Here is a 27,939-nt window from a genome sequence, read left to right as displayed (position 1 = left end):
GCTCTATCTGATTTATCAGCGTTTAACTTTCACTGTCAGATTTGGTTTCTGTCTTTGATGATGTTTTCCTTTTTATTCTGTGATATTTAGTTTTTAATTATACAAAAAACACAAATACTGGTCTGGATTACAATCACTTTTTATTTGCATGAAAAAACATTGTATATCATTATATAGTAAACAGCAGCATTACATGATATATGCACACAATGGTATAAATATACCTAACACTTGTGCTCTTGATACAAAGGGATTTATCACATAATGTTCCCTTTATATATACAGTATGTGCTATTATCAGTTCTTGTGGCTTCTAACTAACATGAAAACATCTAACAGACATAATATCAAGTTACAGAACATGACACACATATTACATACCCAGTATACATGTAGGTTATAGTAGCCATTTAAATTAAACTGATTATGATCACATGACACACATATTACATACCCAGTATACATGTAGGTTATAGTAGCCATTTAAATTAAACTGATTATGATCACATGACACACATATTACATACCCAGTATACATGTAGGTTATAGTAGCCATTTAAATTAAACTGATTATGATCACATGACACACATATTACATACCCAGTATACATGTAGGTTATAGTAGCCATTTAAATTAAACTGATTATGATCACATGACATACATATTACATACCCAGTATACATGTAGGTTATAGTAGCCATTTAAACTGATTATGATCACATGACACACATATTACATACCCAGTATACATGTAGGTTAAAGTAGCCATTTAAATTAAACTGATTATTATCACAAATGTACCAGTTACTGATATTGTGTCTAATTAAATAAAATCAGTTCCCCCTCAGTAATTCCTCTGGTATATAACATTATAATAATATAATAATAATTTGCGATTTATATAGCGCTTTTCTCCCTGTGAGACTCAAAGCGCTTTACAAATATACCAACATAAGACATAAAAGTTAGGAGTTTCTGAAGGTCAGATAAGCGGACTGAATGCCTGATGGAAGAGGTGGGTCTTTAGCTTTTTTTTAAAAAGTCTGTAAGGACGGTGCCTCTCTGATTGTGCACGGTAAAGAGTTCCAGAAAGTAGGGGCAGCGTGGCCGAATGCTCTGGAGCCTGAGTTTGTCCTTATTCTTGGCACTGAGAGGAGGGATGTGTTGGCTGACCTAAGTGAACGGGATGGGATGTAGGGTGTCAGGAGCTCTTTCAGGTACTGTGGGTCTTGGTTGTTTAAGGCTTTAAAGGTCAGAAGGCCAGTTTTAAAATATGTTCGCCAATTAATTGGAAGCCAATGCAGGGAGTGGAGAACAGGTGTTATGTGGCAGGAGCGAGTTTGATTGGTCAGTAGTCTGGCTGCTGCGTTTTGTACCGTCTGAAGGCGATGGAGTTCTTTTTTTGGGAGGCCCAAGTAAAGTGCATTGCAGTAACCTAGCCTAGAGGATACAAATGCATGGATTAATGTTGGTATATCATCCGGTGGAATTAAGTGTTGTATCCTGGCTATGTTTTTCAGATGAAAGTATGCAGATTTTATTACAGAGGAAATCTGCTGTTTAAAAGATAGTCCAGCGTCAATCAGCACTCAGAGGTTTTGTACCTTTGCTGAACTAACGAGTTTAGAGCCTCCAAGCTCCAGGCCAGTTGGGTGATCGTGGGATAATTGTAATGCCCGGGGTCCCCTCACCAAAAGTAACTCTGTTTTGTCCGGGTACACTTTGAGACAGCTAGCATTCATCCATTCTATGAGGTCTGTTAAGCAATTGTTTATGCGGCATGCTGGGTCTGTAGTATCTGGAGCAAAGGAGAAGTAGAGTTGTGTGTCATCAGCGTAACAATGATACCTTAGGCCATTTCGGTTAATGATGTCCCTCAGTGGTAGTAAGTAAATTGCGAATAGCATGGGAGACAGGATAGATCCTTGTGGAACTCTGCAGGCCAGTTCTGTTGGTGCTGATGAGCTTGATCCTGATATTACTCTCTGTGATCTATCAGCGAGAAAAGATTTAAACCAGTTAAGGACTGTGCCTCCTAGACCACAGATGTACTGCAAGTGCTCTATTAGAATCCTATGGTCAATGGTGTCAAATGCAGCTGAGAGATCCAGGAAGATTAGAATGGAGTAATCACCTTTGTCTTTTGCCATAACGAGATCATTTAGCACTCAGACATGTACAATGCTAAGTATCTATTGCTATAAGAAAAGGTTTATCCACATGATGTGCACATTAAATATATCTCCCAGATGTCAATCATTTGAGACTGATGATCTTGTTTATATAATTCTCTAACACTCTATTCATATAAAGACTCTTTATTCTGTAAATGTAATTATTTCCTCCCCTGTGTAAAACAAAACGTACAACGCCTAACACTGGCATATTAATAAACAACACTGGGGGTGCTTTGGTGGTGAATGGTTGTGTAACTGGTCAGTATGAGGACAAAGTTGTATAATCCTGTGTGGTGTTTGGATTCTATCACATTGATATGAGAGAAACTGAGGTGCACATATATAGAGGAACAAAGGACAGCAAGAGAGCTCTTCCAATATGGAGATTTTGTAACTGGGATTTTTGCCCTCTTTAGGATAATTGTAAAGAGGTTTGTACACTGTCTATATAAAGTTTATTTGTGTGTAAATATTTGGCATTTTGTGATACCTGACTTTAATAAAAAAACATGTTTTCCACTTTCTAAGCATGTGAAAGGTTTCTTCCCTTGTGACTCCTTTCATGAATTTTCAGATTACTTATTTGTGTAAAACTTTTTCCCCCCTCTGTACATGTGAACGGCTTTTCTCCTGTGTGACTCCTTTCATGAGTTTTTAGATTACTTATTTGTGTAAAACCTTTTCCACACTCTGTACATGTGAACGGCTTTTCCCCTGTGTGACTCCTTTCATGTCTATTCAGATGACTCTTATGTATAAAACTTTTCCCACACTCTGTACATGTGAAAGGATTTTCTTCTGTGTGACTCCTTTCATGAATTTTCAGACTTCTCTTTACTGTAAAACCTTTTCCACACACTGTACATGTGAAAGGTTTTTCTCCTGTGTGAATCCTTTCATGAGTTTTCAGATCATACTTTTCTGTAAACCTTTTTCCACACTCTGTACATGTGAAAGGCTTTTCTCCTGTGTGACTCATTGTATGAGTTTTCAGATGACTCTTTAGTGTAAATCTTTTTCCACACTCTGTACATGTGAAAGGCTTTGCTCCTGTGTGAATCCTTTCATGAGTTTTCAGATGACTCTTTAGTGTAAATCTTTTTCCACACTCTGTACATGTGAACGGCTTTTTCCCTGTGTGAATCCTTTCATGAGTTTTCAGACAATCCATTCGTGTAAAACATTTCCCACACTCTGTACATGTGAACGGCTTTTCCCCTGTGTGAATCATTTCATGACTTTTCAGACGATCTATTCGTGTAAAACATTTTCCACACTCTGTACATGTGAAAGGCTTTTCCCCTGTGTGACTCCTTTCATGAGTTTTCAGATTACTCTTTAGTGTAAAACATTTTCCACACTCTGTACAAGTGAAAGGCTTTTCTCCTGTGTGAATCCTTTCATGAGCTTTCAGATAACTCTTTTCTGTGAAACTTTTTCCACACTCTGTACACGTGAACGGCTTTTCTCCTGTGTGACTCCTTTCATGAGCTTTCAGATAACTCTTTTCTGTGAAACTTTTTCCACACTCTGTACACGTGAAAGGCATTTCTCCTGTGTGACTCCTTTCATGAGTTTTCAAATGATCCATTTGTGGAAAACTTTTTCCACACTCTGTACATGTGAAAGGCTTTTCTCCTGTGTGACTCATTGTATGAGTTTTCAGATGACTCTTTAGTGTAAAACTTTTTCCACACTCTGTACACGTGAACGGCTTTTCTCCTGTGTGACTCCTTTCATGAGTTTTCAGACTACTCTTTTGTGTAAAACATTTCCCACACTTTGTGCATGTGAAAGGTTTTTCTCCTGTGTGACTCCTTTCATGAGTTTTCAGAAGATCCATTCGTGTAAAACTTTTTCCACACTCTGTACATGTGAAAGGCTTTTCTCCTGTGTGACTCATTGTATGAGTTTTCAGATGACTCTTTAGTGTAAAACTTTTTCCACACTCTGTACATGTGAACGGCTTTTCTCCTGTGTGACTCATTGTATGAGTTTTCAGATGACTCTTTAGTGTAAAACTTTTTCCACACTCTGTACATGTGAACGGCTTTTCTCCTGTGTGAAACTTTTTATGAGTTTTCAGATGATTAATCTGTGTAAAACATTTACCGCACTCAGTATATGTGAACGGCTTTTCTCCTGTGTGAAACTTTTTATGAGTTTTCAGATGATTCATTTGTGTAAAACATTTACCACACTCAGTATATGTGTGTGGTTTCTCACCTGTGTGAATTTTGTGGTGTTCTAGTAGATTAGACTTACATCTAAAGCTTTTCTCACATTCTGTACATTTGAAAGGTTGCTCCTTTGTATGAATCATTTGGTTAGACTGTAGACTTTTCCTTTCTTTAATATGTTTTGAAAACTCTGTAAATGTGTGTGGTTTATCTTCTGGGATAATCATTTCACTAGATAAGGCATTAATGTTGTCCACTTGTTTGATGACTAAATTACTCTCTGTACATAATGATTGCTGCCTTATTCCTTCCAATTCACCATCTTCTTTAAATATCTGCTGTGATGTCCCCAATATTTATGAATAGTCATTGGTGTCTAAGACTTTTGGAGTTTGTGGTATCATTCTGATGCTTCCTGTAGTGAAGGATGAATATGAACTATTGATGTGTTTGTCTACATAAAAAGAAATGGAATAAAGAAAAATAAGAATGTTTATTCATTATAATATAATTCATCTCAATAAAAAACATTTTTGTATACTAAAAAATGTCTTCCGTTTTTTATTTTTAAATTTATTTACCTGTAAATCACAAATTAAAAAAGCATGAGACAGAATGTAAACATTACTACATCACAGTAAAATAAATTACCGATTACTGATAAAAACAAGTTATAGGGCCGCATTAAACCAGGTGCGTGTGAAAAATGTTCTCAGCCAGGGAACAAGTAAATCTGTATTCTAAGCAGGAGAGGTGGCATCCACCATCCTCATTTAACATTGCACAAGCAAATGCACATACAGCCCTGTCCGGCTCATGCTTAAAGGGACACTGAACCCAAATTTTTTCTTTCACGATTCAGATAGAGCATGCAATTTTAAGCAACTTCTAGTTTACTCCTATTATCAATTTTTCTTCGTTTTCTTGCTATCTTTATTTTAAAAGCAGCTATTTTAAATCTTAGCAGCTAGACCATTTTAGGTTCAGCACCATGGATAGCACTTGCTTATTGGAGGCTTACATTTATCCACCAATAAGCAAGCATAACCTAGTTTCTCAAAAAAATGGGCCAGCTCCTATGCATAACATTCCTGCTTTTTAAATAAAGATAGCAAGAGAACAAAGAAAAATTGATAATAGGAGTAAATTAGAAAAATTGCATGCTCTATCTGAATCATGAAAGAAAAAAAGAAAATTTATGCTTACCTGATAAATGTATTTTTTTTTGACACGATGAGTCCACGGATCATCTTAATTACTAAAGGGATATTCACCTCCTGGTCAGCAGGAGGTGGCAAAAAGCACCACAGCAGAGCTGTTAAATAGCTCCTCCCCTCCCTCCCACTCCAGTCTTTCGACCGAAGTTAAGGAAAGGAAAAGCCAAGGTACAGAGGTGTCTGAAGTTTATAATAACCAACAACCTGTCTTACAAGAACAGGGCGGGCCGTGGACTCATCGTGTCAAAAAAGAAATACATTTATCAGGTAAGCATAAATTTTCTTTTCTTTTTTAAGACACAATGAGTCCACGGATCCTCTTAATTACTAATGGGATCCAATACCCAAGCTAGAATACACAGATGATACAGGAGGGACAAGACAGGGCACCTAAACGGAAGGCACCACTGCTTGAAAAACCTTTCTCCCAAAAGCGGCCTCAGTCGAGGCAAACGTGTCAAATTTGTAGAATTTTTAAAAAGTGTGCAGAGAGGACCAAGTTGCAGCCTTGCAAATCTGTTCCACAGAAGCTTCATTTTTGAATGCCCATGAGGAAGCAACAGCCCTCGTGGAATGAGCCGTAACCTTCTCGGGAGGCTGCTGTCCAGCAGTCACATATGCAAAAGGTATGATACTCTTCAGCCAAAAAGAAAGAGAAGCAGCCGTAGCTTTTTGTCCCTTACGTTTTCCTGAGAAAATCACAAACAAAGAAGAAGACTGACGAAAGTCCTTAGTCACCTGCAGGTAAATCTTTAAAGCACGGACCACATCCAAATTGTGCAGAAGTCGTTTCTTCTGAGAAGAAGGATTAGGACACAGAGAAGGAACAACAATCTCCTGATTAATGCTCCGATCAGTAACAACCTTAGGAAGAAATCCTAATTTTGTACGTAAAACCACCTTGTCTGAATGGAAAATAAGGTAAGGAGACTCATACTGCAATGCCGAGAGCTCTGATGCTCTTCAAGCAGAAGAAATAGCAAGAAGAAATAAAACTTTCCAAGATAACAACTTAATATCTAAGGAATGCATAGGCTCAAACGGAGCCCCTTGTAAAACTTTGAGAACTAAATTAAGACTCTTGAGGAGGAGTAACTGGTTTGAACACAGGCCTTATCCTGACCAAGGCCTGACAAAATAATTGTATATCTGGGACATCCGCCAGACGTTTGTGTAACAACATAGATAAGGCCGAGATTTGACCCTTTAGGGAACTCGTCGATAAACCCTTCTCCAAACCCTCTTGGAGAAAAGACAAAATTCTAGGAATCCTAACTCCTCTACTCCATGAGTAGCCCTTGGATTCACACCAATAGAGATATTTACGCCAAATCTTATGGTAAATCCTTTTAGTTACAGGCTTACGAGCCTGAATCATGGTCTCTATGACCGAATCAGAAAACCCCCGCTTGGATAAAAAGGAAATTTATGCTTACCTGATAAATTTATTTATTTTACGATGTACCGAGTCCATGGGTTTCATCCTTACTTGTGGGATATTAACCTCCTGTTAACAGGAAGTGGCAAAGAGCACCACAGCAGAGCTGCAATATAGCTCATCCCTTAACTCCTCCCCCCAGTCATTCGACCGCAGGCATAGGAAGAGAAAGGGAAAAACTAAAAAGGTGCAGAGGTGACTGACGTTTAGAAAAATTTTAAATCCTGTCTCAGTGACAGGGTGGGCCGTGGACTTGGAACATCGTAAAAGAAATACATTTATCAGGTAAGCATAAATTTCCTTTTCTTTTACAAGATGTACCGAGTCCACGGGTTTTATCCTTACTTGTGGGATACCAATACCAAAGCATTAGGACACGGATGAAAGGGAGGGACAAGACAGGAACCTAAACAGAAGGCACCACTGCTTGAAGAACCTTTCTCCAAAAAATAGCCTCAGAAGAAGCAAAAGTATCAAATTTGTAAAATTTGGAAAAAGTATGAAGGCAAGACCAAGTCACTGCCTTACAAATCTGTTCAACAGAAGCATCGTTCTTGAAAGCCCAAGTGGAAGCCACAGCCCTGATGGAATGGGCCGTAATCCTTTCAGGAGGCTGCTGTCCAGCAGTCTCATAAGCCATATGGATAATGTTTTTGAGCCAAAATGAAAGAGAGGTCGCCGTAGCCTTTTGACCTCTCCGTCTACCAGAGTAAACAACAAAGAGAGAAGATGTTTGACGGAATTCTTTAGTTGCTTGCAAATAAAATTTTAAAGCACTGACCACGTCCAGATTATGCAACAGACGTTCCTTCTTAGAGGAAGGATTAGGACACAAGGAAGGAACCACAATTTCTTGATTAATATTCTTATTTGAACAAACCTTTGGAAGGAAACCAGGCTTAGTACGCAAAACCACCTTATTTGAATGGAATATAAGATAAGGTGAATCACATTGTAACGCAGAAAGCTCAGAAACTCTTTGAGTAGAAGAGATAGCAACAAGAAACAAAACTTTCCAAGATAACAGTTTAACATCTAAGGAATGCATGGGTTCAAACGGAACCCCTTGAAGAAAATTGAGAACTAAATTCAAGCTCCATGGCGGAGCAATAGGTCTAAACACAGGCTTGATTCTGATTAAAGCATGACAAAAAGCCTGAACGTCTGGAACATCTGCCAGACGCTTATGAAGCAAATTGACAAAGCAGAAATCTGTCCCTTTAAGGAACTAGCTGAAAGACCTTTCTCCAATCCTTCTTGGAGAAAGGGCAGAATACTAGGAATCCAAACTTTACTCCATGAGTAACCTCTGGATTCGCACCAATAAAGATATTTACTCCATATCTGATGGTAAATCTTCCTAGTGACAGGCTTGCGAGCCTGAATCAGAGTATCAATGACCGACTCAGAGAATCCTCGCCTTGATAAAATCAAACGTTCAATCTCCAGGCAGTCAGTTGCAAAGAAGTTAGATTTGGATGTAGGAACGGACCTTGGATGAGAAGATCCTTCCTCAATGGTAGTTTCCACGGAGGTAGAGACGACATGTCCACTAGATCCGCATACCAGGTCCTGCGTGGCCATGCAGGAGCTATTAGAATCACTGAAGCCCTCTCCTGTTTGATTCTTGCAATCACAGGTGGCAGGAGAGGAAAAGGTGGAAACACATAGCCAGGTTGAACGACCAAGGTACTGCTAGAGCATCTATCAGTGCCTCCTTGGGGTCCCTTGATCTGGACCCGTAAAGAGGAAGTTTGGCATTCTGTCGAGATGCCATCAGATCCAATTCCGGTGTGCCCCATTGATGAATCAAAGCAGCAAACACCTCCGGGTGGAGTTCCCACTCCCCTGGATGAAAAGTCTGACGACTTAGGAAATATACTTCCCAGTTCTCTACTCCTGGGATGTAGATCGCAGAGAGATGGCAAGAGTGAGACTCTGCCCATCGGATTATTTTCTATACTTCTATCATCACTAGAGAACTCCTTGTTCCCCCCTGATGATTGATATATGCCACAGTCGTGATGTTGTCCGACTGGAATCTTATGAATTTGGCTGCAGCCAACTGAGGCCACGCCTGAAGCGCGTTGAATATCGCTCTCAGTTCCAGAATATTGATCGGTAGTTGAGACTCCGCCTGAGTCCACACACCCTGAGCCTTCAGGGAATTCCAGACTGCACCCCAGCCCAGCAGGGTGGCGTCCGTCGTTACTACAACCCAAGATGGCCTGCAAAAGCACATCCCCTGGGACAGGTGGTCTTGAGACAACAACCACTGAAGAGAATCTCTGGTCTCCTGGTCCAGATTTATTGGAGGAGACAAATTCGCATAATCCTCATTCTACTGCCTGAGCATGCACAGTTGTAGTGGTCTGAGATGAAAGCGCGATATCCATTGCCGCTACCATTAGGCCGATAGCTTCCATACACTGTGCCACTGTTGGCTGGTGAAGGGACTGCAGAACTCGGCAAGTATTTAGAATCTTTGATTTTCTGACCTCCGTCAGAAATATTTTCATGTTTACTGAATCTAGTAGAGTACTCAGGAATGGAACTCTTGTTAGAGGGACTAGTGAACTCTTTTCCACGTTCACTTTCCAACTGTGAGTTCTTAGAAAAGACAACACGATGTCCGTGTGAGATTTGGACAGAAGATAGGTTGACGCCTGGATCAAGATATCGTCCAGATAGGGCGCCACTGCTATACCTCACTGTCTGAGAACCGCCAGAAGGGACCCTAGAACCTTTGTGAAGATCTTGGGAGCCGTGGCCAACCCGAAGGGAAGAGCCACAAACTGATAATGCTTGTCCTGGAAGGTGAACCTCAGGAACTGATGATGACCCTTGTGAATAGGAATGCGAAGGTACGCGTCCTTCAGATATACAGTGGTCATGTATTGATCCTCCTGGATCATTGGCAATATCGTTACGAATGGTCTCCATCTTGAACGATGGGACTCTGAGAAACTGGTTTAGAAACTTGAGATCTAAAATTGGTCTGAAGGTTCCCTCTTTTTTGGGAACCATGAAGAGATTTGAATAAATCCTGCCCCTGTTCCAGTTTTGGAACTGGGCAAATTACACCCATGGTGTAGAGGTCTTCTACACAGCGTAAGAACACCTCTCTTTTTGTCTGGTCTACAGACAAGCGAGAAAGATGAAATCTTCCCCTGGGTAGACAATCCTTGAATTCCAGCTGGTATCCCTGGGTCACAATTTCTAATGCCCAGGGATCCTGTACGACCCTTGCCCAAGCCTGAGCAAAGAAAGAGAGTCTGCCCCCTACTAGATCCGGTCCCGGATCGGGGGCTGCCCCTTCATGCTGTCTAGGTAGCAGCAGTGGGCTTCTTGTTTTGTTTACCTTTATTCCAGGCCTGGTTAGGTCTCCAGATCGACTTGGATTGAGTAAAGTTCCCTTCCTGCCTAGCAGAGGAACCGGGCGTTGAGGAAACACCTCTAAAGTTTCGAAAGGAGAGAAAATTATTTTGTCTACCCCTCGTCTTAAGGGATTTGTCCTGAGGCAGGGCATGTCCCTTACCTCCAGTAATGTCAGAAATTATTTCCTTCAGTTCAGGCCCAAATAGGGTCTTACCCTTGAAGGGAATAGATAAAAGTTTACATTTAGACGATACGTCAGCAGACCAAGACTTTAGCCATAACGCTCTGCGTGCTAGAATGGCAAAACCTGCATTTTTCACTGCTAATTTTGCAATCTGAAAAGCAGCGTCGGTAATAAAAGAGTTAGCCAACTTAAGGGCCTTAATTCTGTCCAGAATTTCCTCTAAGGGGGTCTCTACTTTCAGAGACTCCTCCAGGGCGTCAAACCAAAAAGCCGCTGCCGTAGTTACTGGAGCAATGCAGGCCGTCGGCTGTAGGAGAAAACCTTGTTGGACAAACAATTTCTTTAGAAGACCCTCTAATTTTTTATCCATGGGGTCTTTGAAAGCACAACTGTCCTCAATGGGAATTGTTGTACGCTTTGCTGGCGTGGAAATAGCTCCTTCTACCTTAGGGACAAGTTGCCAGGAGTCCCGCATGGTATCAGATATTGGAAACATTTTCTTAAAATTAGGGGGGGGAAACGGTATACCTGGTCTATCCCATTCCCTCTTAACAATTTCCGCAATCCTCTTAGGAACTGGAAATACGTCCGTGTAAGAAGGCACTTCTAAATATTTATCCATCTTGCACAATTTTTCTTGGGGAATTGTGATAGGATCGCAATCGTCTAGAGTTGCCAAAACCTCCCTGAGCAACAGGCGGAGGTGTTCTAATTTAAATTTAAAGGACGGAGTGTCCGAGTCAATATGAGGAATTGGGTTCCCTGATTCTGAACATTCTCCCTCAGACATAAAATCCCTAACCCCCACATCAGAGCATAGTGAAGGGGCATCGGAAATAGGCACTAAGGCATCAGAAGGTTCAGCATTTGTCTCTAAACCTGACCTACTGCGTTTACCTTGCAAACCTGGCACTTTAGACAGCACCTCTGTAAAGGTGTTAGACATTACTGCCGCCATATCCTGTAGAGTAAAAGAAGTAGACGCACTAGAAGTACTTGGCGACTCTTGTGCAGGAGTAATGGGTTGAGACACTTGAGATCATTAGGTGGCATGTCATGGTTCTCTTCAGACTGAGAATCATCTTTAGACACACTATCAATACCTAAGATATGATCTTTACAGTGTAGGGCCCTGTCGGTACAAGTAGGACACAATGTAAGGGGGGGTTCCACAACAACCTCTAAACACATGGAGCACTGACTTTCTTCAATGTCAGACATGTTGAACAGACTAATAAGCACAGTACAAGTCTTGGAAAACCTTTATTGTTTGAGAAAAAACTATTTTTGAAAAGCCGTTACTGTACCTTTAAGAAAATAAAATGTACACAAAAACTGCAAAAGTGCCTAAACGTTAATGAAAATGGCCAATTTTGCTAGGGAAGGTATCTATGGGCTATATGGTATTGCACCCAAGTATGGACCAGATTTAACCCTTGCTTGGGGAGAAAGCTGCGGCATAACTTGACCCTCGTCATTAGACCCTTGGGCAGCATCCATTTTTTAAAAAGTTTGCTCAGAAAAAAATCTTTTCCCTATAATTTAAAGTCCTCTCAATACATGTGGGACAGAAAGGGATTGGTGGTTCCACATTAGCTTGAAAACACAAAGAGCAAGAAACATTTTGTAAGGCCCCTTGGTCTATACTTATTCACAATTGACTTTTTTATATGATAAAAATGTTAAACCCAAAAGACGTTACTGTTTCTTTAATTTCAAAGTGACCACTTGTTTACTTTAAGGCCTGTAAAGTTCAGTGTGTTTTGGAAAAAGCCGGTCCTGGCATAAGGGAAAACTGCATAGCAAGATAAACAGATCTTCATTGAAGTTCTGCTGATTGAAGATTTTCCCTGGAAAGCAAAACCTCAAAGTCTGGAATAGACAGCGCTCCCATACTTGAGCAAGTTATTCCATACACGGCATTGGAGACATCAAGGCAGGCTGCGTTTATCCGGACAATATTGCAAGGCTTCGAAACAGATGATCCCAAACAATTGAATTGAAAACTTTTTCTGCATCAACTGCATCTGATATCTGGACCTTCTGAGGATTTCCAACTGCTTTTGTGCCAAGGACACAGTGAGCTGGACCACTGCAAAAGTTTCAGTCTGCTACACATGCACCAGCTGGGTGCTTTTTGTTTGTGAGTATCCTACTCATCTGTGTTGCTGTGTTTCATTTCCCTGGCGATATTAGGCCATGTTGGCGCCTCTGTGTTTTACTCTTTTTCAAGTTAATTTTGCTACCAAAATATGCCAAAAGAAGAAAAAACACCTCTGAACCCCAGCAACCGTGCCGAGGTGCTCCTACTTGACCGAAAAACGGGTGCCTATGTTTCCGCTCAGCGCTGCAGTAGCCAATTCTCATCCGTTGCATTGCAGTATTAACCTCAATCCGGAGCGCTACAGTACAGATTTTCCAACCGGTGCTAGAAACGCATGCTCTACACGGACCATGCGTTTCAAAGCAACACCTCAGAATATGTGATCTGAGTAACTTCTTGCCCGATGCGCAAGTGAATTGGCACGAACTCGGAAGCTCCACCCATCGTGGGCGTATCACATCAGGAGGAAAAACTCAGTTCCGTTTTAGCACATAAATACATGATTTCTGAGCAAAGGATTCTTGAATAAAGTGAAACCCACCAGAGAAATGGTCCACAGCCCCAGTGCCTGCATAGAAATGCTGTCCCAATACCTCTCCAGACTAGGAGAGTCCTTAGTGTCCCAATATAAGTGCCTTCCTATTGCACTTAATAACAATAATGGTGTGCTTACTCCTTTCTGGTTCCCCCCAGAAAATATATAAAGTAGCACTTACCTTAACTTCTGCCTGACAGCTAGGCAGTGATGTGCGGTGACGTCAGCGGCTAGTGAGGCACTGACAATGATACGCACAAGAATCACACACACACACACATATATATTTATATATATATATATATATATATATATATATATATATATATATATATATATATATATATATATATGTGTGTGTGTGTGTGTGTGTGTGTATATATATATATATATATATATATATACATATATACACACATACATATACATATCACTAAATTACTGGCACCAACAAATATTTTGCACCTGAAAAAAGTTAGTTATGTTCACCTACAGCACAGGGCTCAAATTGTGACCCTCCAGAGGTTTTGGAACTAGATTTCCCAGCTGAAATGGTGGCTGAGCATTATGGGAAATAGCACCTAACACAAGTACTGGACTCACACACACAGACCCACACACAAACAGATGCACACACACAGACAGACCCCCACACACACAGACAGGCAGACAGAAACACACACTCAGACAGACCCCCCCCCCACACACAAAGACACACACAGGGACAGACCCACAAACACAGACCCCTTCCAAACAGACACACACGCGCACACACAGACCCAAACAAACACACAGGGGGACACACAGGGACAGACCCACACACACAGAAAAATCCACACACATACACACAGACCCACACACACAGACAGGCAGACCCACACACACAGACCCCCCAAACACACAGACATACAGTCACACAAACACATCCACACACAGACAGACAAACCCACACACACAGACCCCCCCAAACCCACACAGACAGACAGTCACACACACAGACTCAACACACACACTGTACATATTAAGTGTTGTGTTCTGCCTCATGCAGGGATAGATAAAGGAGGGGAGTTTTAAAAATAAAAACAGAAATAATTCAATATATAGTAAAAAATGAAGCACTACTAGTACCACTGAGCACTCTTCACTAAGTTCACTTGACTCACTGACTTAAACAGACTTGTATACTAAGCTTACAAATGCACACACAGTGTTTATAAAAAGCCATGTGCTTATTTATATTTAATATTTATATTTATTAAAAAAAAGCATAGAGTTTAATGCAATTTGTAAATACAAATAAGGAATATGGCTGTTCATGCACGGTTGTCACCTGTGAGCCGCTTACTAAATATGCAAATCCAGTACTCATAACTCCTGGAAATAGATAAATATTTGGGGTTAGAGATAAGAGATGTGGTTATTTTTAGGGTTTGGGATAAAGGCTAAGAGAGGTTTTGCAATCCATAATCAGCAGCAATGTTGCCAGCTACATTTCTGTGCTGACAATATTTCTGTGACCAGTGGCCAATATGCCATAGTGATATTTTCACTGTAATATCTTTACATTTTCCCCTATTTCCAATAAGAACCAGAGCTACAAATCAGCAAATTCATTCTATTCCCCCAGAAAGGACAGGAATGACCCAGGCACAATGTCAACTGCATGCATTAGTGATGTGCTGTGTGTGTTGCAATGCAAACTGACAGTGGAAATGTAATATGAGATCTATTCTACACAATAGCTAGATGTGTAGGGAAGGCTTACAAAGGCAGGCAGAGTGCTCTTAAAGGGACACTCAATCAAAATTAAACTTTCATTATTCAGATAGAGCATGCAATTTTAAACAACTTTCTAATTTACTTCCATTAACAAAATGTGCACAGTCTTTTTATATTTAAACTTTTTGAGTCACCAGCTCCAACTGAGCATGTGCAAGAATAAGTGTGTATGCATTTGTGAATGGCTGGTTGCTGTCACATGGTACATGTATGCATTTGGGATTGGCTGATGGCTGTCACATGGTACAGGGGGAGTGGAAAAAGACAACTTTTAAAATTGTCAGAAAAAAAAATCTACTACTCATTTGAAGTTCAGACTAAGTGCTATTGCATTGTCTTGTTATGTTGCATTTGTTGATTATGCAAACCTACAGTGTTGACTGGTCCTTTAATTTACAAGGTGCCACAGCTACTGCATTCCATTGATAAGCAGTGTTCATTAAAATCCCCAGGCATCAAAGAGGTTAACTAGTAATTGATAACACAGAAAATAGTGCACTCCCTAATTACATACATGCACCTTTTCAAGTAGAGATCCACAATCCATGAGAAAACACAGGTTAGCGTTAGAGTATCCTTACATAGCAAACTAAGAAGGGGGGCACATTCCTTACATAGCACTAAGCAGCAGGAGGATGACGGGCTCTTCCCTGAGAACGAAGGGGTTGTAAATGCAGCGCTACTGAGGGAAGGATTTGATTTATAGTTGTTCTCTTATCAGGCAGCGTTCCCACTTGTTATATAACAGCTGCCGTTGTAGGCTGCATTTCCCCTCAGTTCTAAATCACTATATTGTGCTAAGGCAGCAGGCTATTTGTGTAAGTTAGAGCCCCGTTAAGAGAAAGCGCTGAGCTCAGCATATGGAATTGCATGAGGTCCCTAGCCCCCTACTGACCTCACAACAGTGTGTGTCCCCCGGCTGCAATATACTTTATTTCAGGATCATCTCTCCTCCTGGGCACTCTGTGTTGTTAAGCAAGTTCTCACTGCAGCAGTATGGCTATGTGATGAGATCGTGACATGATGTTATTTTTTTCCTGATCTAAGGGACTGAAGATTCAGAATCATTAGCATTTCCCTTTAGAAAATAGCCATACTGTATTACTGCTGCAGTGAGAACTTGCTTAATAACACAGAGTGCCCAGGAGGAGAGATGATCCTGAAATAAAGTATATTGCAGCCGGTGGACACTGTGTAGTGTACGTTCTTCTGAGTGACTGCTCTGCTGACTGCTCCCCTCCCCCCCATGCTATACACACTCAGTCACTCGCATACCCTCTCAGGAGGGTATGCGAGTGACTGAGTGTGTATAGCATGGGGGGGAGGGGATTGGGGAATAGACCTTGATGACTCAAATAAGCTATTATTATTTACCGGTCTGTCTACTCTGACACCGGTCTCAGTCACAGTGACACAAAGTTCCATGTGGGACAGACTCCCTCGGCAGGCACTCTCTTGCTGCAGCTCCCCATGCTCACTAGTTCCTGCCAACAGCCGTCCCACGTCACTGCTTCAAACAAGCCCGGCCGGCACGCCTCCTCAGCAGCACTGATGCTGATTGGCTGTGGTCACCTCCATCTCATAGAGGCGGTTTAGAGAACCGCCTCTATTGGAGAGAGGCATGGGCCCGGTGAGACACCACTGGGTGGCGCTAGCTCATAGTGAGCACTAAACAGTAGTCAGCATCCATGTTGCGCAATTAATGGAGGGCAGCGGAGCAGCTCACTGCCTCTTAATTGCGCAACATGGATGGGTGACAATGGCAATGGATGGTATTGCATCTGTGGAGCCGGCAAGGGGGGGTGTGTGGTCACAAAATGTAAAAAAAAAAATTACACTACTTTTTTTTATTTTTTTAATCATAAATAAAAACTTATTTTTCTGATTGGACAGGGGAGGCACTGCCTCCCTTGCCTCCTATTACTGCACGTCACTTCAGCTAGGCAGCTCACAGGCTTAAGAGGTCCTCTCCCTCCCATTGACCTGTGGAAAAAAGGCATGCTGAGTAATCTTTTCCTCAGACTAAAGCATACAGGGTAGCAAAAATACATGGGAGGCGCAGTGAGAATTATGCCCCACAAGTTCCCATTGCTCTAAAGCCACCAAAACTCTACCGAAGAGACTTATATGGACTACGGCTACACCCTAGGACAAAGCAGCACAATCTTGCACTACTCACTTTACTACCTCCTATCACTAACGTAGGCAAAGAGAATGACTGGAGTGGGAGGGAAGGGAGGAGCTATTTAACAGCTCTGCTGTGGTGCTCTTTGCCGCCTCCTGCTGACCAGGAGGTGAATATCCCATTAGTAATAAGATGATCCGTGGACTCATCGTGTCTTAAAAAAGAAATTTGGGTTTAGTGTCCCTTTAACCAGTTGGGTAAGAACATGTCTTAATCCTCACAAACTAATAATCAGTGTGAAATGTTTTGAGAGGGTGTGGTTGTTTGATTTATATAAACAGCCAAAAACTTTATTAGTTTAATAATACTCACTGTAAAATTAATCACACAAATCAGTGGTGGTTCTGGGGTGGGAAACACTGGGGGGGTTGTGGGTGTAAAACACATGGGAACAAGATAGGCATAAGTGTAGTTATTGGTGTTCCATGAGCGAGGTCAGGGCAGGGGAAGGTGGAGTTGCAGTTGTTCTGAGTAATGAACCAGGTCTGGGGGTGAGGTTAGGCAGTTGTTAGACATGGTCTGTCTATAAGGACAGAGGGGGGGAGTAGTATTTTTTACCCTCCTCCTCAGTCCTATAGGAGTTGCTCCTTCTTTATAACGTCACTGACACAAATGTTCTTAAAGATTCAGATATAAATATAATAGTTTATATTTGTTTAAAGGGACACTGAACCCAATTTTTTTTCTTTCGTGATTCAGATAGAGCATGCAATTTTAAGCAACTTTCTAATTTACGCCTATTATCAATTTTTCTTCGTTCTCTTGCTATCTTTATTTGAAAAAGAAGGCATCTAAGCTTTTTTGGGGTTCAGAACTCAGGATAGCACTTTTTTATTGGTGGATGAATTTATGCACCAATCAGCAAGGACAACCCAGGTTGTTCACCAAAAATGGGCCGGCATCTAAACTTACATTCTTGCATTTCAAATAAAGATACCAAGTGAATGAAGAAAATTTGATAATAGGAGTAAATTAGAAAGTTGCTTAAAATTTCATGCTCTATCTGAATCAAGAAAGAAACAAATTGGGTTCAGTATCCCTTTAATGAGTGATCTATTCTGTTTTCCCATTAAATAAAGTCAGTATAATATCATGCCTCCCAACATTTCAAAATTTAAAAGAGGGAGACCCCCCTGCGGCAAAAATTAAAATGTGGTGGGCAGGAGCAGGGGCGGGGCTTAAAAAAAAAATCATAAGACCAAAGTAATATAAATAAAATTCTAAATAAAGTCATATATTTTAATACTCTTAGGCAGCAAATCAAACACAAGCTCAAACCACTAGTATAGCCATGTGACCTCTGTATTTAATTAGCCTTTGCAGAGACAGCGCTAAATATTTTTATCTTAATTGGGCATGTTACAAACTGCTGTTTGTAACTGGCCCTTTAAATGAAAAATTGCCCTGCTTCCCTGGATTTTGGAGAAGCCTATTTGCCAGCCTCCTTCCTCATGACTATGGCCCCTGGAAGATTGTGCCCCTGAGGACATATTGACTTTTGTTGGGTGTGTGTGGCCCTTTAAGAACCATCTGGGGACATATTGTGACTTTAATGAACAATGCCCCTTTAAGACTATGTCCCCAGACCTGTGAAATGACTTGTCCCTGGCTTTCTCCCACTTGGTTCAGTTTCATTGTGTGCCATTAAGAGTTAAATTTTGTTCAGCTTCAAGAAACCTATTCTAAATACAAGTCTGCTGGGATTAGCTCTAATTAGGTTTAGTGATCAACTTTCCCATTGTCTAATCAGACTAGTATTGATAAGGTGGACTGCATTGTTTTATTGTGTGTAATGTTATCTGCTGAAGTAAATGTTGTGGCCTGTCAAAGGGAGTGTCTCTCTATCTAATATCAAATGTGTGATGGGGGATTTTATGCCTCCCCCTGAGAGTGTCCTGTTGGCATGTAACCTCAATAAAAAGGAGGCTGTGTGCTCCAGCACATCAGACCTATTTTCTGTCCCTCTAACTTGCAGCTTTGACTCATGTTTGTAGGGGACAGCTTCAGCTAATATCACTACAGGGATTGCTGACTATGGTGCTGATGATTCTTTGGTGAGCGCTAGGAGCATCCTTTTCTACGGTCCAACTTCCAGCCAGCCTGGAGGCAACCGTAACATTTGGCGGCAGCGGTGGGATTGGCGTCCTAGCGCAAGGAGCAGCACCACAACAGCACTGGTATCGTAGGAGAGTTATTGAGGGCAACGCTAGCCACTGCGCAGCGTCCCTACCTACAGCAGCATGGAGCTGACAAGACACTATTCAGAACCCTGTGAAGAGCACCTCAACCTGATCCGTCGCTATGAGGGCGCGGATTTCGTTCCAGAGGTAAAGAGGCGGCTAGTCCGATATGGTCCAGACCCTGCACAGGAGGTAGTCAGTCGCATCATCCGGGAATTGGATACGGAGAACAAAGCGGCACGAGCCTTTGAGCGCCAACTGTGGAGTTTGAGGGTCTGGACACCTGGTCTCCAGCGAGAAAGTGAGTCACAGGGAGCGGAGAGCAACGACCTCCCTTCCCAGCGGCAGCCAGAGTTACAGGGAGAGGAGAGCAGCGACCTCCCTCCCCAGCGGCAGTATACCGTGCAGAGGGAAGAGACAACCAGTCCCCTTCCCCAGCCAGAGATACCAGAGGCAGCAGGCCTCATAGACTGGTCCTGGGAGGACCCCCAGCAGGCAGGTGGAGATGGGACCGCAGTCTCTCTACCGGCCCTACAGGGATGCTGGGCAGGCGGCCCAGATCCCCAGCGACAGACCCAGCTACAGGGAGGGGAGAGCATCGACCTCCCTCCCCAGCCGGAGTGTGCCTTCCAGGGAGAGGAGACAACCGGTCTCTCTCCCCAGCCGCAGCATGTTCCACAGGAAGCGGAGAGCATCGACCTCCCTTCCCAACGGCCACCGGAGTATCAGGAGGAGGAGGTAAGCCAATCTCCCCCTCCCCAGCTAACTCCTAACTTGGGCCCAGGGTTAACAGTGGAGATGTTAACCCCCACTGACCCCCACGTTCCCTTTGCCACCGGGCAGGACTATGCCCCAATTCCCCCAGCAGAAGAGCTGGCATCAGAACAGAGCGCTGCTGGCCTCTGCCCTACAGACCCCCTTGTTACAGGACTGGCCTGCAAACCCCTCACCCCAGCAGAAGCGCTGGCACCAGGGCAGAGTGCCGCTGGCCTCTGCCCCCCAAGTACCATCAGCTATTTGCCCAGCTGCGCCAGGAAGGCCGAGGATGCTGCACTTTCATCCTGCAACCTGGAACTTACAGGCCAGTACTACGTATTGTGGGGGGGCTACTTTGCTGCTAGCGATTATTTGTGGGTGGGTTGCGAGACTAACTTGGGCACTGACCGGCAGAAGGTCAGGTGCCTGGTTAGTCTCCCTCCAAAAGGGGAGATATGTTACAAACTGCTGTTTGTAACTGGCCCTTTAAATGAAAAATTGCCCTGCTTCCCTGGATTTTGGAGAAGCCTATTTGCCAGCCTCCTTCCTCATGACTATGGCCCCTGGAAGATTGTGCCCCTGAGGACATATTGACTTTTGTTGGGTGTGTGTGGCCCTTTAAGAACCATCTGGGGACATATTGTGACTTTAATGAACAATGCCCCTTTAAGACTATGTCCCCAGACCTGTGAAATGACTTGTCCCTGGCTTTCTCCCACTTGGTTCAGTTTCATTGTGTGCCATTAAGAGTTAAATTTTGTTCAGCTTCAAGAAACCTATTCTAAATACAAGTCTGCTGGGATTAGCTCTAATTAGGTTTAGTGATCAACTTTCCCATTGTCTAATCAGACTAGTATTGATAAGGTGGACTGCATTGTTTTATTGTGTGTAATGTTATCTGCTGAAGTAATGTTGTGGCCTGTCAAAGGGAGTGTCTCTCTATCTAATATCAAATGTGTGATGGGGGATTTTATGCCTCCCCCTGAGAGTGTCCTGTTTGCATGTAACCTCAATAAAAAGGAGGCTGTGTGCTCCAGCACATCAGACCTATTTTCTGTCCCTCTAACTTGCAGCTTTGACTCATGTTTGTAGGGGACAGCTTCAGCTAATATCACTACAGGGATTGCTGACTATGGTGCTGATGATTCTTTGGTGAGCGCTAGGAGCATCCTTTTCTACGGTCCAACTTCCAGCCAGCCTGGAGGCAACCGTAACAGGGCATTTAATAATAGATTCTTTAAAACTGCTCTCTGCATTCCCTATTAATATTCTAGATTCTGGCCTTTAAAGTCAGCAAAAATGCACAGTAACACACTACATAGCATACACATATATGCAGATACACACACACTGCATAGTATACACTTACACATGCAGATACGCACACACACACTACAAAGCATACATTTATACATGCAGATACACACACACTACATAGCATACACTTATACATGCAGATACACACACACTACATAGTATACACTTATACATGCAGATACACACACACTACATAGCATACACTTATACATGCAGATACACACACACTACATAGTATACACTTATACATGCAGATACACACACACTACATAGCATACACTTATACATGCAGATACACACACACTACATAGCATACACATATATGCAGATACACACACACTGCATAGTATACACTTACACATGCAGATACGCACACACACACTACAAAGCATACATTTATACATGCAGATACACACACACTACATAGCATAAACTTATACATACAGATACACACACACTACATAGTATACACTTACACATGCAGATACACACACACTACATAGCATACACTTATACATGCAGATACACACACACTACATAGCATACACATATATGCAGATACGCACACACACTACAAAGCATACACTTATACATGCAGATACACACACACTACATAGCATACACTTATACATGCAGATACACAAACACTACATAGCATACACTTATACATGCAGATACACACACACTACATAGCATACACTTATACATGCAGATACACACACACTACATAGTATACACTTATACATGCAGATACACACACACTACATAGCATACACATATATGCAGATACGCACACACACTACAAAGCATACACTTATACATGCAGATACACACACACTACATAGCATACACTTATACATGCAGATACACAAACACTACATAGCATACACTTATACATGCAGATACACACACACTACATAGCATACACTTATACATGCAGATACACACACACTACATATCATACACTTATATGCAGATACGCACACACACTACAAAGCATACACTTACACATGCAGATACACACACACTACATAGCATACACTTATATGCAGATACGCACACACACTACAAAGCATACACTTACACATGCAGATACACACACACTACATATCAGATTTATACAGGCAGATACACACACACACTACACAGCATACACTTATACATGCAGATACACACTTATACATACAGATACACACACTACATAGCTTACATTTATAGATGCAGACACACACACTACATAGCATACACTTACACATGCAGATACACACACTACATAGCATACACTTATACATGCAGATACACACACTACATAGTATACACTTACACATGCAGATACACACACACACTACATAGCATACACTTATACATGCAGATACACACACTACATAGTATACACTTACACATGCAGATACACACACACACTACATAGCATACACTTATACATGCAGATACACACACATTAAATAGCATACATTTATACATGCAGATACACACACACTACATAGCATACACTTATACATGCAGATACACACACACTACATAGCATACACTTACACATGCAGATACACACACACACACTTATACATACAGATACACACACACACTACATAGCATACATTTATACATACAGTTACACACACACACACACTACATAGCATAAATGTATACATGAGATACACACACACTTTATAGATACAGATACACACACACTACATAGCATACATTTATACATACAGATACACACACACACTACATAGCATACACTTACACATGCATATACACACACACTACATAGCATACACTTATACATGCAGATACACACACACACTACATAGCATACATTTACACATGCAGATATACACACACTACAAAGCATACACTTATACATGCAGATACACACACACTACATAGCATACAATTATACATACAGATACACACACTACATAGCATACATTTATACATGCAGATACACACACACTACAAAGCATACACTTATACATGCAGATACACACACACTACATAGCATACAATTATACATACAGATACACACACTACATAGCATACATTTATACATGCAGATACACACACACTACATAGCATACACTTATACATACAGATACACACACACTACATAGCATACAATTATACTGGCAGATACACACACACTACATAGCATACAATTATACATACAGATACACACACTACATAGCATACACTTATACATGCAGATACACACACACTACATAGCATACACTTATACATGCAGATACACACACACTACATAGCATACACTTATACATGCAGATACACACACACTACATAGCATACACTTATACATGCAGATACACACACACTACATAGCATACACTTATACATGCAGATACATACACACTACATAGCATACACTTATACATGCAGATACACACACACACTACATAGCATACACTTATACATGCAGATACACACACACTGCATAGCATACACTTATACATGCAGATACATACACACTACATAGCATACACTTATACATGCAGATACACACACACACTACATAGCATACACTTATATATGCAGATACACACACACTACATAGTATACACTTACACATGCACATACACACACACTACATAGCATACACTTATACATGCAGATACACACACACTACATAGCATACACTTACACATGCAGACACACACACACTACATAGCATACACTTACACATGCAGATACACACACACTACATAGCATACACTTATACATGCAGATACACACACACTACATAGCATACACTTATACATACAGATACACACACACTTATACATACAGATACACACACACTACATAGCATACACTTATACATGCAGATACACACACACTACATAGCATACACTTATACATACAGATAAACACTTATACATGCAGATACACACACACTACATAGCATACTTATACATACAGATACACACACACTACATAGCATACACTTATACATGCAGATACACACTTATACATGCAGATACACACACACACTACATAGCATACTTATACATACAGATACACACACACTACATAGCATACACTTATACATACAGATACACACACACTACATAGCATACACTTATACATACAGATACACACTTATACATGCACATACACACACACTACATAGCATACACTTATACATGCAGATACAAACACACACTTATACATGCAGATACACACACTTATACATACAGATACACACACACTACATAGCATACACTTATACATGCAGATACACACACACACTTATACATACAGATACACACACACACTACATAGCATACATTTATACATACAGTTACACACACACACACACTACATAGCATAAATGTATACATGCAGATACACACACTACATAGCATACACTTACACATGCACATACACACACACTACATAGCATACACTTATACATGCAGATACACACACATTACATAGCATACACTTACACATACAGTTACACACACACACTACATAGCATACACTTATACATACAGATACACACACACTACATAGCATACACTTATACATGCAGATACACACACACCTTATAGATACAGATAGACACACACACTACATCATATATGGGTATCTGTAAATCATTGTATGGGGTCCTGGGGTTGGCAAGCACATTAGCTGGCAGTCTGCGGCTGCCACTGTTCGTTACCCTGGTGTTAGCACTGCTCATTGTATAAAACTGAAGGCATGCTAGTATTATCACCAGGGGTTAGACGTCATCACTACCAGGGGTTAGAGGTCACCATTACCTGAGGTCAGAGGGTATACAGCCTTGTTACTGCTGCTTAACCCACACACCATTCCTTTTCCACAGGGAATCTAACAGGTATCTAATAGAATTTAAATGCATGGGGACAGATGGCTAGCAACCTGGGACAGTGGGACAGACCCCTATAGTCGGTACTGTCCCACGGAAATCGGGACAGTTGGGGGGTATGGAATATCTATTTTACTCACCTAACACATATGAGTTCATGCTGATAACAGGCTCCAATGTCTGTGCTCAGGAAGAAGGTTCCCTTATTCACTCCAGTTACATCAATACCGGATATCTCTCAGTGCTCTGGCCGTGTCTGTAAAAAGTATATTAAATGGTTTAGACAGATAATAATAAATAATGGTTCTGATTAGCTGTACGTATGGTATAATTAAAGGCACACATAACAATTCATGTGATACAGATCAGCTGATTAGGTTATTACATATGTGCTATTGATTCAGCACAAGCATTTAGTACAGTTAGCCCTGTGGGTGTTATAATTACATTGCATGTGATACAGATCAGCTGATTAGGTTATTACATATGTGCTATTGATTCAGCACAAGCATTTAGTACAGTTAGCACTGTGGGTGTTATAATTACATTGCATGTGATACAGATCAGCTGTTTAGGTTATTACATATTTGCTATTGATTCAGCACAAGCATTTAGTACAGTTAGCGCTGTGGGTGTTATAATTACATTGCATGTGATACAGATCAGCTGTTTAGGTTATTACATATGTGCTATTGATTCAGCACAAGCATTTAGTACAGTTAGCTCTGTGAGTGTTATAATTACATTGCATGTGATACAGATCAGCTGTTTAGGTTATTACATATGTGCTATTGATTCAGCACAAGCATTTAGTACAGTTAGCTCTGTGAGTGTTATAATTACATTGCATGTGATACAGATCAGCTGTTTAGGTTATTACATATGTGCTACTGATTCAGCACAAGCATTTAGTACAGTTAGCTCTGTGGGTGTTATAATTACATTACATGTGATACAGATCAGCTGTTTAGGTTATTACATATGTGCTACTGATTCAGCACAAGCATTTAGTACAGTTAGCTCTGTGAGTGTTATAATTACATTGCATGTGATACAGATCAGCTGTTTAGGTTATTACATATGTGCTATTGATTCAGCACAAGCATTTAGTACAGTTAGCGCTGTGGGTGTTATAATTACATTGCATGTGATACAGATCAGCTGATTAGGTTATTACATATGTGCTATTGATTCAGCACAAGCATTTAGTACAGTTAGCTCTGTGGGCGTTATAATTACATTGCATGTGATACAGATCAGCTGTTTAGGTTATTACATATGTGCTATTGATTCAGCACAAGCATTTAGTACAGTTAGCTCTGTGGGTGTTATAATTACATTGCATGTGATACAGATCAGCTGATTAGGTTATTACATATGTGCTATTGATTCAGCACAAGCATTTAGTACAGTTAGCGCTGTGGGTGTTATAATTACATTGCATGTGATACAGATCAGCTGTTTAGGTTATTACATATGTGCTACTGATTCAGCACAAGCATTTAGTACAGTTAGCGCTGTGGGTGTTATAATTACATTACATGTGATACAGATCAGCTGATTAGGTTATTACATATGTGCTATTGATTCAGCACAAGCATTTAGTACAGTTAGCTCTGTGGGTGTTATAATTACATTGCATGTGATACAGATCAGCTGATTAGGTTATTACATATGTGCTATTGATTCAGCACAAGCATTTAGTACAGTTAGCGCTGTGGGTGTTATAATTACATTGCATGTGATACAGATCAGCTGTTTAGGTTATTACATATGTGCTATTGATTCAGCACAAGCATTTAGTACAGTTAGCGCTGTGGGTGTTATAATTACATTGCATGTGATACAGATCAGTTGATTAGGTTATTACATATGTGCTATTGACTCAGCACAAGCATTTAGTACAGTTAGCGCTGTGGGTGTTATAATTACATTGCATGTGATACAGATCAGTTGATTAGGTTATTACATATGTGCTATTGATTCAGCACAAGCATTTAGTACAGTTAGCTCTGTGGGTGTTATAATTACATTGCATGTGATACAGATCAGCTGTTTAGGTTATTACATATGTGCTATTGATTCAGCACAAGCATTTAGTACAGTTAGCGCTGTGGGTGTTATAATTACATTGCATGTGATACAGATCAGCTGTTTAGGTTATTACATATGTGCTATTGATTCAGCACAAGCATTTAGTACAGTTAGCGCTGTGGGTGTTATAATTACATTGCATGTGATACAGATCAGCTGATTAGGTTATTACATATGTGCTATTGATTCAGCACAAGCATTTAGTACAGTTAGCTCTGTGGGTGTTATAATTACATTGCATGTGATACAGATCAGCTGTTTAGGTTATTACATATGTGCTATTGATTCAGCACAAGCATTTAGTACAGTTAGCGCTGTGGGTGTTATAATTACATTGCATGTGATACAGATCAGTTGATTAGGTTATTACATATGTGCTATTGATTCAGCACAAGCATTTAGTACAGTTAGCGCTGTGGGTGTTATAATTACATTGCATGTGATACAGATCAGCTGATTAGGTTATTACATATGTGCTATTGATTCAGGACAAGCATTTAGTACAGTTAGCTCTGTGGGTGTTATAATTACATTGCATGT

General features: G+C 41.0%; 1 protein-coding gene across 1 annotated transcript; it reads right to left on the bottom strand.

Annotated features, from left to right (window-relative positions):
- Window positions 1-123: 123 nt before the first annotated feature.
- LOC128659726 (oocyte zinc finger protein XlCOF6-like) lies at window positions 124-25,562 on the bottom strand. Its single transcript, XM_053713306.1, has 2 exons — window positions 25,446-25,562; window positions 124-4,812 (listed from the first exon to the last, which is right to left on the bottom strand). Exon 2 carries the CDS (start codon window positions 4,583-4,585, stop codon window positions 2,702-2,704), a length of 1,884 nt encoding a protein of 627 aa, XP_053569281.1. The 5' UTR covers window positions 4,586-4,812; window positions 25,446-25,562; the 3' UTR covers window positions 124-2,701.
- Window positions 25,563-27,939: the final 2,377 nt, after the last annotated feature.

The sequence above is a fragment of the Bombina bombina genome, chromosome 5 (genome assembly GCF_027579735.1).
Source record: "Bombina bombina isolate aBomBom1 chromosome 5, aBomBom1.pri, whole genome shotgun sequence".
Lineage (NCBI taxonomy): Eukaryota > Metazoa > Chordata > Amphibia > Anura > Bombinatoridae > Bombina > Bombina bombina.
This window is presented reverse-complemented; position numbering and strand designations above follow the sequence as displayed.

What these genes read in the sequence shown, in the direction of transcription:
- LOC128659726 (XM_053713306.1), bottom strand. Translation starts at nt 4,585, where the DNA reads ATGATTATCCCAGAAGATAAACCACACACATTTACAGAGTTTTCAAAA.